A 15,904-nucleotide genomic window follows, 5' to 3' on the forward strand; every position below is an offset into this window, starting at 1 on the left:
AACTTGGTGGTTATTACTGCAATATGTTATAATTTAGTTTGGTTCTCAGTAACATTGGCAGGTTGATGTGCATGTGAGAATTTTTTGGGTATTTTTTGAAAACGATCACAACTTTCTTCCCAAATGTGTAGTCTTTAGAAGATTGGATAGGAAGTATTACAGTCAACCCCTCTGGTGCTTTGACAAGTGATCGCTGCAGAAACAAGGCACTTCTGCAAGAGCCACACATATTGGCTCTGCCAGCTACAAAGAGGTCAGGATGTTGTTACCTTCTTTACAACTCTAAATATTCAGTGTTCAATGCTCTTCTCAAAGGTGTTTTGTAGCAAAGGGATAGATGCATGGGAAAGTGAGAATATGAACGAAACATACTCAGAATTAGAACAAGGCATGTGGCCTTTCGCATTGCTGCTACACCAAAGTACCGGGCAGCAGTAGGATGCGATCTGAGGACCTGATGCAGCAATCCTGTTTTAGGCAAAACTCCACATAAGTCAAAGGTTTGCCTGAGTAAGGAATGCAGGCCCAGCTCCTGACACCAATCCTTTTGGCTACTGGACCAATAACTCAGACACAATGTTGGGCATTAGAACCTACCTCATTAAAGAGATGAAATATTGGCCAAGAGATCCCAAGGATGTCCCTGGTGTCTCCTATTTTCAGAACTGCCTTAAAGTTTTTAACTTGCATTTCCATAGCTAAAAGAAGGAAACAGCTTCAGTTTAATGTCTCAGCCAAAGAATGGTAGGAAGTGCACAAATGTGAATAACAAGTTACAGACTCTACAAATATCCTCAGAATGACCAGGTGGACATTGCTTATAACAGATCTAGGACTGGGATACCAGCAAGAAATAGAACGTTTTTAAAAGGTCATCATCTTAAAAATCACTCTACAGTGAATCATTACAGTGACTGAATTGTTGTCACTTATTTCAATGAAATTAAGCCACCAAATGGATTATTATTTATTATTTATATTATTGTCACACATAGGAGCCTCAGTCAATTGCACACTCCTCCATCTCAAACTCCCATCTCAAACTCTAGTCTCTCCCGATCATGTGTTTGTAACTCCCATTGATAATAAGGCATGTGAACACAGAAGACTTATCTAAATCTTTATGTACATCCTTTATATATTTTCTTAAGCAAATACTTTATACCTATTAACTCTTTGATAAAGGAACATTGACTCCTCTATTTATTCCTTCTAAACAGAGTTGCATTTCTGCATACTCCTGTCTGCTTAGACCCAGGAGTAGAGTATTTTGTAGATGTTTATTTATCGCAGCCTTCTGCCTCTGATCCAAAGACTATAGCATACATCTTGATCGATTCAGTAAGTAATCCTGTTACATATTCCTTTTAATAATATTTATACCTGTTTCACGCTCCTTGACAGAGGCATATTCAAAAATATTTTGTGAACAGCCTTTAGAACTCTTATTTTAACCATTTAAAATAAAATTTTATCAAAAAAAATCAGAAAAGCATGCCCGTGGCTAGACTAATTTGTACTGAGTGTACATATTTTCATGTTCAAATACAGATTTGTATTTGTGTACTAAGTTCTGTGTCTGAATATTATAACTGTATGTCCAGTCACAGTATTTGCACATGCTACTAGCCTGTTGGTTGTGTAATTGATCATTTGTTCATTTACTGACGACGTGCAATCATTAGTAGGGTAAATGCACACAGGTCTTTGCACACAGCTTCTCTACAAAATCTAAGCTAATATGTGTGATCCTCATGGAAAATCTTGGATATGTGTAGAGATGGATCCTGGAGTTTGGATCTAAATCTAGATCTGAATTTTCCCAGAAATGTTCATATTTGAGTTTTGGAATGGTTCATTGCAGAGCTGGGAATCACACTTGAAATTCATATCCAAACATTTCCCAAGTTTAAAGGAAGTTTGGAGGGTTTTTGGTTTGTGCTCATTTCCAGATAAAATTTTAAAATAGTTTAACATCAGTTTCTCTGGTAATCTTTGTAAAACAGTTTTTGATGGGCGGGGGAAAGGGGGAGAATGAACAAGTTTGGACTTCAATTCTTCAAACTACTTTTCTCTCTCTCAAGAATGCATGTAAAAATGTTGGCCAAATTCTGCCTTTAGATTCACAAATGCAGCTGCCGCTGACTTCATCAGCAGTTCTGTACATACATCATTCTGAGGACATACCATAATTTGGTTTTTATATACATAATGCAGACTCATTTATCTCAAAATCTCGGGCAACACCCAAAACCTTAGAATAAATGGGGATCTGGGTGACGGAACAGTAAGATGGAAGGTCTAGAAATGGCTGAGCTCAGGGTTTCCAACCATGAAGCACAGAGTTGAAGTAGCAGAGTTTGGTAAACTATAGTTTTCTGAACGCCCTTTCCTTTCTTTGTCAACTCCAAAGCTTGGACTTATTCCCAGAATCAGTTCTGTGGAGAACCTGTGCAGTCAAAAAGATCTAGATGAGTACCAGCAGTATCACTGTGTCGAAATTGCTTCAGAAGTTGGACCTCATATTCTACCTGAAGTATGTGCAAGGCTCGCAGTTAGCATGTCTGCTCATATTCACAATGGAGCAGTTCGTAAGTATCTGTACTAACAGCATGGTATAGACACTTCCACTAATGGCTGACTTTACATCAGTGGTTCTCAAACTTTTGTATTGGTGGCCCTTTTCACACAGCAAGACTCTGAGGGCAACCCACCTTATAAATTAAAAACAATTTTTTTTTATATTTAATACCATTATAAATGCTGGAGGCTAAGTGTGGTTTGAGGGTGGAGGCTGACAGCTCGCAACCCGCCCCCATGTAATAACCTCCCAACCCCTTGTGGGGTCACAACACCTAGTTTGAGAACCCCTGCTTTACATGCTCTCGGTAGAATATTGTTATAGGTGCGCTATAACTGCGTAGATATATATAGTTTAATGAACACAGTGCCAATAGATGGCGTTCCAGAGCATGTTGCATAGTTTCCTGGATTTTGTTGGACTAATAAAACGTGTTGTGCACTTCAAATGGCTTCCTCTGGCAGCTGTTTGCATCAGCACTGTTTGTTTGCATGATCAGAGCCTAGGATTGGTGCTGGAAAAACAGCACGACTGCCATCCTTTCACCCATACTGCCCTGTCCTACTGTGGCAGCAGCCAAAAGACTCAGAGAAATTTGAGCTGAAACAATGATTCCTAATCTGATGGTTGCTAGCAAGTGCTGAAAAAATACCCACCGAGTCATACTTAACCTGGCTTGCTCAGTATGCTGAAAAGTATTGTATATCCTTCAAACAAATGTCTTATTGCTTAAAATGAGCAACCCAGTTCAGATAAAATAGGTTCAAAATATGACCCTTTCTTCAGTCTAAACCAGAAAATATTTCTGCCATTTGAAAAATTCATTGCCACTCTGTGGGTGGCTGTGCAAGTGCATTTGTGCATGCGTATCTGTGAAAGAGAGCAAGAGATTAATTCTCACACATAGAGCTAGTTGCATAATGGGGAAAATATTCACAAGTAATTTGTACACAACTGACAGAAAAAAATCATCAAATAAATTATCTGCTACATATTATTCCACCATCTATAGTGCAGATTAAATTATGAGGGAAAAATCATTGCATCCCATAAAATAAGCATTGAAGCTAGGGCCTACAAATGCTATTATGGCTAACAAAAATGTGAACATTCATCAGGTACATTACTTGCAACAAATAATTCAATCATGTCTAATTATACAACTCTGCTTTTCCTGGTAGAATCCAGGACAGAAAGCAGAATTACCACAAGTGATGTAATTATCAAGGTATTTCCATTTTTTATTTTTTTGCCGAAACATGATGATTTGTGATTTGCTCTTACCACCTCCATTAGTTGATGATGTCTGTAAGTGGATTTGTGAGCAGGTTTAAAGTCCAAACATTAGCAAATCTCTCTTCAAAAGTATTAGCTAGAGCTAGACCTTAACCAAACACCTCAGACTTTGAGCATATTTATATCTGGATACAAATTTGGCAACATCCTGAACTTTACAGATCCAGATTAGAACTTTAAGGTTCATGTTGATGACTGGTCAAATAGTTCAAAGCAGATAATTTGGTGGTAGATAGACCCACGGTTCGCCGGACTCAGACTCTGCTTTGTTCTCTTAGCCCGTCTCTGGTAACTCTAAGTGTAAAACCTGCTAAGGAGGGGAAAAGCATGAAAATAGTTAACTTCATTTTTCATAATTTTTTTTTTATATAGCGTGTGTATGACTTTTTCTTGCCAATAGCATGCAAGTGCCATCCACAAGGGTCCCTGAGCTCCAGCTGCAGTCAACTTGGAGGCCAGTGTCAATGTAAACCTAATGTTGCGGGCCGCTGTTGTGACAGATGTTCTGCAGGAAGTTTTGGTTTTGGTTTCCATGGATGTTACTGTAAGTAGTAAACAGTGAACATTAAACAGTGGTTCATATAAAGCAAACTGAATCTTTACCCATTTCTCCAAGTGAACCTCCTTTGAGATTCAAAGAGCACAATTAGCTTTCCTCCCAACCCCCACTTCCATATGACTCTGTGCTTCCTGGCTCCCACTGGCAATGGAAATGAAAGTGCTGGAAAAAAGGATTGCTCTGATGGTAATTCCAGCCTTATTGGAAACAGACAATTCCAGAAGGCTTATTAGAAGGCGCTTCCCGTGTGATTCACAACCCACTTCTGCAGGCCAAAGAGGTTCAGATAAGCTTATGCACACCAAACTTTCTGGGATTTCTAACCACTGATGTGCATGAACCTACAGTGATTAAAATAAAAAATGTTACGCCTACAGCCCCTGCTGCACATCTAAGTGAAGCCACATCTCAGTCTTATGGCCTCAGATGGTGACCAGTTTCAGGAAAATACATTTAGAATTTAGCTGATCCTTAACATGGCATCTGCTTTTTCTTGTGTTTATCTAGCATGTGAGTGCCATCCTCAAGGCTCAGTGAGCACCATGTGTGATCAGCTGACAGGACAGTGTTCATGCCGCCGAGAGGTTGATGGTCGATGCTGCAATCGGTGCCTGGCTGGGTATTTTGGGTTTCCCAACTGTCGTCCGTGTCCATGTAATGGCTACACAGAGCTTTGTGACCCAGTGACTGGTGCATGCCTTAGCTGTAGCGGGTTTACAGCTGGAAGTAGGTGTGAAAGGTATGCAAGGGCTGTCATCTAGAAAATGTGTCTGAATGGTAGTAGATAGTTTGATATGCATCTTTGAGTGTGAGGCAGTGCCATTTCAAACCTTCAGAGCTGGGTAGCCAGAGAGTTGTGGATGCTGGCCGAGGGCCCAGCTCTGAAGACAGTAGCGGAAAAGTAAGTGTGGCAATACCATACCATGCCATGGTGCTGCTGGCGTCAATGCTGCCTTCAGAGCTGGCCTCTCATCCAGCGGCCACCGCTCTCCGGTAGTCCAGCTCTGAAGGCAGCGCTGCCGTCAGCAGCAGTGCAGAAGTAAGGGTAGCAATACTGCAACCCTCCTGCAATAACCTTGCGATTGCCGCACAACCTTCTTTTGAGTCAGGACCCTTACAGTTACAACACTGTGAAATTTCAGATTTAAATATCTGAAATCATGAAATTTAAAATTTTAAAAATCCAATGACCATGAAATTGACGAAAATGGACTGTGAATTTGGTAGGGCCCTACCTATGAGGTTCTGTGTGCTACCTGCAGGGACCTGAGAATCTTTACTCCACTGAATTCAAGGGACCTCTAAAGACCACAGCACCTGGTAGGAGGCATTCGGCACCTCACAGGATTGATCCCTCAGTATCTTGATGCATGTGAAAGGTGCTGCATATATCTTAGAATTGTGAATCTTACCAATTATTAAAGGAAATTTTCCAAAACAATAATAATTCTCAATACTTGTTCTCTTACTTTGTGTTTGCAATAATCTTTGAGGCGCCTAAATGAACAGTTCTCTGTCTGCTGGTTGTAGCTTTTCCATATGAATGACAAATTATTTCCCCCATATGTTTTTAATGGGGCTTGAAATCGTTCTTCTTTTTGTCTGTTCTTACAGCAACAGAAGTGATGTCAGTACAGCTTTGGTACAGTAATAGGGCTGGTTGGCTGATTAGTTTAATTTGGCTGAGTCATCTCCTTTCATTCAGTTTAAGGAGAACTTCCCTTTGCATTCTATAGGTAGTTCTGCTAGAAAATGGTTTAGACAATATGACCCTTGGGCTATGTGTTGAGTTCTGCTGGCCGACTAGCTATCTTAGAAGTAGTAGAGCAAAAATATGGTGGGTCCTTTATAAATAACAATTACTCAATGCATCAGAGATGGTGTGGGAAATTTAAAATACATACGTTTAGAAAATTTTACATTACCAATTAGATTAAAAGGGTCTCTGAGGAGGTGGATGATTGAGCCAGAACTATTTGGCAATGCCCCTTGAACATAAAATGTATAATTTGCTCCATGTTTGGGGAATACAGCAGTGTTTCTAATTCCTTTAATCTCTTCAAGCCTGGACGCTTCTGTACCAAATAATGGGAGTGGCATTATATTAAGTCTGTCATATTTTAAAACATGGACTTGAATGAACCCAGCTATTGGCATGGACTGAGAGGTATATCTGTCATGAGGATAGTTTAACATGTCTCTGTGGTGACTGTTTTGACAGGTGTGTCAATGGTTATTATGGAAATCCTCTCACAAGAGAGCCTTGTCGCCCATGTATGTGTCCAGAGTCTCCTACAAGCAATAGATATTTTGCACATTCCTGTTACCAAGATCCTCGCATTTTGCAATTAGTCTGCAATTGTCATGAGGGCTACTCAGGTATGAAACATATTGTTTAATTTTCAGCATATTACAGTTCTTAAGGAAAGATTGAAAAATTACAACTAATTCCCACCCATCTGCTCAGCGACAGAGTGGAATAATGAAAATGAGGTAGATAAATAAGGCTAGTGTCTGGTTTATTGCTACAGAGGGGGAAATCATGTAGTAATTGATCATCCAGAGAAAGCAATAGTACTGCAAAATTAATGTTCTAACAAGGAACTAAGGAAACCAGAAGAAACCCAAGAAAACTGGACTCAGTGAAGCAAATTAATCTATTTTTACTTTCATTTATTACTGATTAAACCTGTTGTCTTTCCTTCTATTAACTCCTTATGCATTAAAGCTCAGATTTGCGAAAGTGTACTCCAAGATCGGCCGCTCAATCTGAGACTCTTAGGACAGATCCTCAACTCGTGTAAATTGTCATAGTTTAACTGAAGTCAATAGAGCTATCACAGTTTATACTACCTGAGGATCTACCCCTTCAGACCCCATTTTCAGTGGTGCTGAGCTAAAGTCAATGAGAGTTGCAGGTGTTCATCCTCTCGGAACTAAACAAGCCCTAGATACCCAAAAATTGAGGCACCCAAAGACTAAGTAGTGAACTGTTTTGAAAATGTTGGTTTAAAATGCTGCTCCATAAGAGAAAAGCTCTTTATATGTGAGTTTTGATCTGATCTCTCAATCACCGCAGAGTTTTTTTCTTACTTTGAACTATTGTTTTGCAACCGGGTGGTTTTGTTCTGGGTTATTTTACATGTTGCTGTTTTTGTAGCAACTTGACTCTATTTCTTAGTGTCAAATAAGTCTTAATCTCCAGGGGGAAAATGAAAGTGCTTTTCCATTGCTTTGTCCATCAGAATGAAACCAGCTTATTTTTGTGAGATTAGAAAAAATTACCTTAAATGAATGCTTAAAACAGAAAATAAAGTTAGCTGGTGTTTCTATCCAAAGATCCTCAGGAAAAACATAGTTGATACTTTTTCTTTCACCAGCTATTCCTAAAGGAGAAGGAGTCAGGTAGAAATGGCAGTGCTAGCCTTATTTCCTATTTGTAGCATGTATTTAAGACAAAACCTTTCATTCTCAAAATATGCTGCCAACTTCTGACATAGTATCCACCTTTACTTAGTCAAAACTAAATAGCAAGACATGCAAACACTGTGTCAAATTCCATAATCTTTATTCAGGCCAAATGTCCTTTGCAGGCCTGATTAAACCCTGAAAGATTGTACTTGTTCTGACCAGTACTTATCCAGGGGACTTCTGCCATGAATAATTACTGCGGATCTGGTCGTACCTCAAAGATCTGCACTCAGTGAGAGATCTCCACAGTTAGTCATCTGTCTGGCAATATCCCCACTTCCTAAGAGCCTGTGAAAGGCTCTGGAGACTGTTATGGACCAAGACTAGGGAGTGGACAGGTGTTGGTTGGGACTGAGCCAGCCAGAGGTGAAGTGGAGTTACACTGGCCCCCAACCAGCCCATTAAGATTTCTGAGATAAAGTAATATAGCCTCTTGGGCAGCTGCAGGTAAGAGGGGCTCTGGAACTCTGTTGCAGCTGTAATGCCAGGGTGAGGAGGCCCAGAGCCAATAAAGAAACAGAGCCTATCTGAGGATGGCCCTGGCTACGTCACTCAGGAGCTGTAAGGATCCTGGGGATCTGTTGGGTTCTGGGACAGATCTGTGGCTCATGCCATGAGTGTGGCGAACCCCCTAGCTTCCCCTTGGGTGACTGGGGGGAAATCTCCTCAAAAAGATTCCTTCAGAATTTTCCAACTCCTAAAACCACTCTCACAGGGACTTCCTTGGTAAGAGATGTTGCGGGGGAGGAGGGAGGGAAAGGGCTGCACATTTCCAGCCTCTGGCCAATGTGGTACATATAATCTTAACCTACTGTACAACTAAAATGCAACAATGTCCAATTGGATGATATAAGGTTACTTGGGAAACTCGCATCTAAATCTATCACAGGTGTAGGAATTGTCAAATAGTTTTGTGAAAAAATGATTTAACTTGTGTTCCTAGCACTCAGCAATTGATTTTGCCTTCCTTTCTGGCAGGCAATCGGTGTGATGAGTGCTCCAGTGGGTTCTATGGGAATCCAGGAAGACCAAGGGCTCAGTGTTTGCCATGTTCCTGCAATAATAATATCGATGTGATAGATCCAGAATCCTGTAACAAGGTTACAGGAGAATGCTTAAAATGTTTATACAACACAGATGGACCAAACTGCCAGTTCTGCAAACCAGGTTACTTTGGGTCAGCACTTCTTCAGAACTGTAGAAGTAAGTAAACAATTCAATGGCAAGTAGATATTACCACCAAGAACTAAGATCTGCCTTAAACAAATCATGGTGCACAGAGGGATCTGGTTTTTACAGGGCCAGTAAGACACAATTTATGAAACAATTTATGTAATTTATGTAATATATGTAACACTATCTTCGAAGTGCTGACAAAGACTCATTAATTGTGCCTGCACTTTCAGTTAAATAGCCATTCCTAGTCATTCTTCAAGAATTCCTCCCAGTGTATATGGCTCATATGAGAGAGTCCACTATGAAATGAGATGCAGTACAGTACTATGCTCTAAGAAAAGAAGCAAAAACTTGTTCCCTTCACAGAGAAACAAGAATTAAAGGTATTAAATGTATTTTAAACATTCTCTTATTTTACCCAATTTAATAACTGGCATTCTCTTTCCAGGGTGTACTTGCAATTTTTCAGGTGTGAACCCAGCAATATGTCCACCTGGAAATGGAGTTTGCCTGTGCAACCGAACGACTGGAGTATGCCCTTGCTTACCTAATGTAATAGGTTCTACCTGTGACCAGTGTGCTTCTGGCTACTGGAACATGTCTAATGGAATAGGATGTCAGTTCTGTGACTGTAACCCAAGAAACTCTCAAAGTAACCAGTGCAATCAGGCAAGATAATGACTCTGCTAGATGGGAGATGTAATGTTTGAAGTTACAGGGACATTTTGAAAGAATCTCTCATAAATTATCAAAATCTTTTGTTTTTCTCATTGTTAATAACAATTTCTTAGAAGTTTGAAGCTGTCACAAATTAATTTATTTTTTTTTTGTTTGGGTGCATCATACAATACATGCTGTTTTGTTATGGAGGGTTTGCTCATGAACAATGAGCTCTTTGTTTTCATGTATCTTCCTGAAATGGAGCACTGAAGCATTTTGTGTGGAAATGGCACACAGAGATCATATGTCTTTATTATAAGGGGGAAGGGGGAAGAATTAGTCAAGTGTGTAAGGGGGAAGAATTAGTCAAATTTTGAAACCAACAGGCAACCTCGACAGTGTCCTTTTAAATATTTGTTTGCATGTGGTAGTAACTGAAGTTATGTTGTTGTAGCCACATTGGTCCCAGGGTATTAGAGAGACAAGCTGGTTGAGGTAATATTTTTGACAGAGGTGTTAATGGGCCACTTCACTTTGAATGGTCTCTCACAATATGTTAACTACTTGTGCTAAACAATCCATTCCACCTCGCATTTTGCATCTGAAGAAGTGGATTTTTACCCATGAAAGCTTATGCCCAAATAAATCTGTTAGTCTTTAAGGTGCCACTGGATTCCTTGCATTTTGCTGTGACACTGGGAGTACCTTTCCCAGAAGTTGGTCCAATAAAAAGATATTGCTTCACTCACCTTGTCTCTCAAACTGAAGTCATGTCATTTGTTTATATCTTATCATGAAATGAGTTATGTTTTATCATATTTAATCTATATGCTCTTTATAGGGCTCAGGGGGGGTCTGGAAAAATCCAAAGTTTTTCCAAGGCTGAATCTGTGCTTGAAATTCTGATCCCTTTGAAATCAGTGGGAGTTTGGCCACTGACTTCCATGGCAATGGGATCTTATCCCATAGTTCCAACAAAAAGAATTTCAGATTTATTTTATAAGCGTTTCCTGTTTGTTTGTTCTTTAGTTTAATTGTTGGAATTATAATTTTTCCTAGTCAAATTAGATCTTAACCTTTTGAAAGTTAGTACAGATTTCACCAGTTAATTTCAACAGGTTAATTTTATTGTTTGAATTCCAAAATATGTTTTCTGGGACAATTTGCATAGTGTAATCTTGAGATTCTAAGTTACAGTTAATGTACCCTGAAACTGGGATCTAAAGATCAGTAGTTTAGCCAGGAAGGTATAAGAATTTGATGAAGCAAATTTTCTATATACAACAGAAAAACCCTGCCTTAGATGAGCTGAAAATAGCCAGGGGATAGCTGAGTTTAGAAGCGTCTACCATTTATCTTCTCAGAGGTCAATAATGAGGTCTGGAACATGTGAAATCCTTCTCAGTAAATTAAGGGCATTTCCATGCATCCATTTTGTTTTCACTTCCATCTGTGTGATTTCCCAACTTTTAATCATATGTCATTAAGCAGCTGGAGCATGGTAATATTTTTTGGGAAATTTGAGCCAATCCTGTAACTCATTCTGTTTTAAAAAAAAGCATGAGAACAATCCCACTACATCCTTTGTGCAGCTGTATGTCATAAATCACAGAGGAAAAAATGTATCTATTGAATTAAATGTTTATTCAGTTGGCTTGTGCTATTTCTTCCAAATCATATTCCTGAGACAAGGTGGGTGAGATAATATCTTTTATTGGACCAGCGTCTGTTTACCACACTCATCTTGAGTCTCAAATATCCTGGGACCGACACAGCTACAGCAACACTGCATACATAATCATATTACTGGCAGTTGTTTACTGAGGGCTCTCTTTGCAGTTCACAGGCCAATGTCCATGCAAACTAGGCTACAGTGGAAGACATTGTGATGAATGTGAGGAAAATTACTTTGGCGATCCACGGATGCATTGTATTTGTAAGTATTATTAGGGGGGATGTACTGTATCAGAAATCACAATATTTTCTATAAATGTTAGACCTTCATCTGAATATAATAGACAAGACATACAAATAGAGAATTAGCTTTGATTTAGCTTTTTTTCTGGAATATGGATTAAAAACCATTACATAATATTTACCATGTTTGTCACCTGTAAGGTTATCATAGAATCATGGAAATTAGAGTTAGAAAAGACCTGTTAGATCACTAACTCCATGTCTATGCAACTCCAGCACTGTTCTCTATGGTACATTTTACAGCATTTTGATTAGTCTAATTTAAATGACCCATGAGATGTGGCATTTAGCCTTTCTCTCAGGAGATTATGCCCAGCCTGACAGATCTCACTGTCAGATAATAATAGTATATAATGGTACATAAAAGAAACCTGTAGTACAATGGTTCGTAAAATTTTTCCCAGTATAAACCCATCTTAGTGAATTATTTCTGTCCAGGATCCCAGACAACAAGGAGGGCACAATTTTGTAGAGCAAAATGGTGTCCTCCATGCATTGTGACCTCACACACTGTACATGTGAGGTCATACTGTGAGGAGCAAAATGGTTGCCACAACCCCATCTGCTGACGACGCAACTCCATTGGAGTCGCGACCCACAGTTTGGAAACCACTGGTATAGCAATTATTTGTATACAAACTGTGTTTTGCTTATTGTGATCAACATGGCAATAGTGTTTAGGACTAACTCCCTTAGGTGCCTTGAAAATTCTAGCCTAAATGGTCCAATACCAATATGTCAATAAATGGCAAAAAAATGTTTATTTGTATTGAATTGCATTATCTTTCATGTTTTACCCCTATAACTTAACTAACATCTAAAAGAAGCAATGTCATGTTCCTGCCTCCCCCTGCAGCATGTACATGTAACCAGGAAGGAACTCACAAACCCGAGTGTGACAAAGATACTGGAGCTTGCAACTGCCGCATTGGTGTCACTGGAAAGCTCTGTGATCAGTGTGGTCGAGGCTTCAAACAAGAATTTCCCATATGCTCTCGGTGTCACCTTTGTTTTGACCAGTGGGATAATGAAATTGCTACCCTATCTCAAACTGTTCAGGGGTTCATGAGATTTGCTGCAAATCTAGAAGATAAAAGAGACACAATGCCCAGCTGTGATATGCACTTCAAAGGCTTAGAAGATAAGATTTCTGAAATAGAAAGAATTTTAAAAACTCCTGTTTTATCATTGGAGACATTCTTAAACATCAAGGATTTTCATGACTACATTCGGTAATATTTTCTCTTGTAGAACAGAAGGGCGTTATAAATGTCACTGAATTGGAAAAGCAATCTTCCACTCTACCTTAATAGTTGTGCAATGTATTTATAGTTCTGTTTGTGATCACCATGCAGATGCTGGATTGTCAATTAATGATCCTAAATCATCAATAGATTTATTATTATGTCTCCCATTAACAGCTCAAATCCTCAGCTGCATCACAGCCCTGTTGGATGCAGTTGAGGAGAGGGAGGGGCCAAGTTGGCTATAAAACACTTTTTCACTTCCCTGAACCCAAGGTCAGCTTCAGGCTGGTCCATCACACCAGCATAATTTAGAACAACCGCAGGTCTGCTCTGAACTGTGCCCAACTGGAGATTCAAGAAGTTCCAAACTTTAGGTGCTCAGAGAAACTGAACTTCCAGCTGATCAAAATCCTTTAAGATGCCCACGAAAATTGCAATAGGCTTAAGAGCCTTTCAGTGGGCAAATACAAGCTCCCCAGAGTCCTGGATTGCTTGTGCCCGAGACACCGGACTTGTCTACACTTACAGTGCTGCAGCGGCACCGATGCACTGTTGCAGCTGCATCACTGTAGTACTTAGTGAAGACGCTACCTTCACCGACTTGAGGGCTTCTCCCATCTGCATCGGTACTCCACTTCCCTGAGAGGCAGTAGCTGCGTCGACAGGGGAAGCCCTCCCATCGACATAGTGTTGTCTACACCAGGAATTAAGTTGATATAACTACGTCACTCAGACATGTGGATTTTCCACACTCTTTGACAATGTAGTTATACCGACATATGTTTGTAATGTAGAACAGGGCACAGACTTGCACATAATTCAAGTGCATGTATAAATCAAGTCTTTGCTTTACAGTTTCCCTGAAAAGCAGGGAGGTTTCTATACTCACAAGGGAGTCAGTATCTGAAGCTACATATAATAAATACATAGATTAATGTACTGACTAATGTACAAGAGCATCACAGTATCAGGATGTTGTGCTAATATATAAGTGAAACTAACGGGGTATTGGTATCACATCAGAATAATGGGAGAGGTGAAGCAATAATGTTGACAATCCAGACAGAGCAAGGTGAAAACGAAGGGAGGAAAGACTCCAGTGCAGCACCTCCTAAAACTTACAATTAAAAACACTTCAGAAAGAAGCTCCAGGCTGGGAGGCATTGGAAGAAGGAATGGGGCAGTGACTAAGGCTGGGTCTACACTATACAGCTTTTAGCAACACTGCTGTGTTGCTATAGCCGTGCCGCTAAAAGTCGTGCAGTGTAGCCGCTGTTTGTCAGCTCTCCTGCTGACAAAATCTTCTACCCCCAATGAGCTGGGGTTAGCTTTGTTGGCAGGAGAGCGCTCCTGACGACCAAAGCACTGTTCACATCGGCGCTTGAACAACAAACATTTTGTCTTTCAGAGGGGTTAAAAAAAAACACACACCCCCGAAAGACAAAAGTTTTGCCCACAATTGCCAGTGTAGACATAGCCTCAGTACTCATAACAATCAGGAGATGCACTTGAAAAGACCTTAAGAGGCCTGGATTTAACACCCAGACTTTCAAAAAGCATGTGATTGCAAAACTACAATTGCATGCTGCAAACAGGTATTTGCATGTACAAATAGAGTGGTTGAATGCCTAATTAGCCAATCAGATATGCATTCACCCACTCTGCACGTGCAAATTCATATTTGAACATGTGAATCTGGGGGCTTGCCAGGCGTTTGGTGTTCAAACATTTTTGCGGGAGCATTGTCTGCATCCTTCACTGGCAATTTTTAACAAAATTCCATGATTTCAAGCATTTGAGGAATGGAAGATTGATAAATCTCCACAGCAGGTTTTATCATGACCAATCTGAGCTTGAAGCACACAGAAAGGCATCCTTTCAGAATGTGTCAATAAAATTGGGAATGTAAATTCTAGCCTTTTTTCACTTAGTCCTCTGACCTTCCTAAATATGATGATGCCACAAGTGAATGTTTCCTTCTGGTCTAGGGTAAACAGTTGTCATCTAAAATAATAGGTATCTCACTCCTAGATTAATAATAAATTTTGAATGATTACTGTACAATTGCACTTTGCTTTTGTAGACAAAAAGTTGCACAAATGGACCTATGTCGCAATAAAATGGATGAATTTCCCAACCTGAATGGGATCATATATGACATTAGGAAAGAAGCTGACCAGCTATATGAAAGCCTGAAACAGAAAATACATCTATATCACAGTTTGAATAATTTGAGCCTCAAAGGTAAGAAGACCAATAGCTAATCAAAATAAGAGAACATTTTTCATGACATTTCACACAAAATTTTTCACCAATTTATTTTGCATAGTTTTAAACCCTCAGATTTCAGCTTTCCATAACATCAAGAGTTTAAAAACTGCCACCATTTTTTCTCATATCAACTTGCAAATCCACTTCTAGCTCAAAATTCCATGACTTCAAGTATTCAGAATTTAATACAGAAGTACCAGAGCAGCCATGTAAAAAAGGCAGAAGAAGGCCTCAAAAGCCCCCTGGTTTATAATGGGTTGGGAGTTAAGAGGACCTGGGTTCTGTTCCCTCCTCTAACATTGACTGGCCTTAGTAATATTTTGTAAAGAGCTCTATAAATGCAAACATTATTTAATTAAGAAGCAGGTCATATCAATAGCATACACTGTGGCCAAAAGGGCTAATGTGATCATTGTATGCATAAAGAAGGGAATCGCGAGTAGGAAGGTTATACTACCTCTATATTTGGCAATGATGCAACCACGACTGGAATACCATATCCAGTTCAGTTATCAACAAGTCGAGAAGGATGTTAATAAACTGGAGAGGGTTCAGAGAAGACATGCTGTATAGGGATAGACTCAAGGAGTTTTATCTATTTAGCTTACCAAAAAGAAGGTTAAGGGGTAACTTGATGTCTAGAAGTACCTACCTGAAGTACAAAAA

The 15,904-nt window shown here is 39.6% G+C and overlaps 1 protein-coding gene across 1 annotated transcript in view; it reads left to right on the forward strand.

Moving 5' to 3' along the window:
* LAMB4 (laminin subunit beta 4) overlaps positions 1-15,904 on the forward strand; it is a 68,134-nt gene that overhangs the window by 36,943 nt on the left and 15,287 nt on the right. The window contains 11 exon segments of the mRNA XM_043507807.1: positions 132-253; positions 1,221-1,341; positions 2,414-2,591; positions 4,278-4,421; positions 4,944-5,175; positions 6,658-6,815; positions 8,886-9,110; positions 9,532-9,752; positions 11,583-11,679; positions 12,577-12,952; positions 15,051-15,211. Of these exon segments, the coding sequence (XP_043363742.1) occupies positions 132-253; positions 1,221-1,341; positions 2,414-2,591; positions 4,278-4,421; positions 4,944-5,175; positions 6,658-6,815; positions 8,886-9,110; positions 9,532-9,752; positions 11,583-11,679; positions 12,577-12,952; positions 15,051-15,211 (2,035 nt within the window).

The sequence above is a fragment of the Dermochelys coriacea genome, chromosome 1 (assembly GCF_009764565.3).
Source record: "Dermochelys coriacea isolate rDerCor1 chromosome 1, rDerCor1.pri.v4, whole genome shotgun sequence".
NCBI classification, from domain to species: domain Eukaryota; kingdom Metazoa; phylum Chordata; order Testudines; family Dermochelyidae; genus Dermochelys; species Dermochelys coriacea.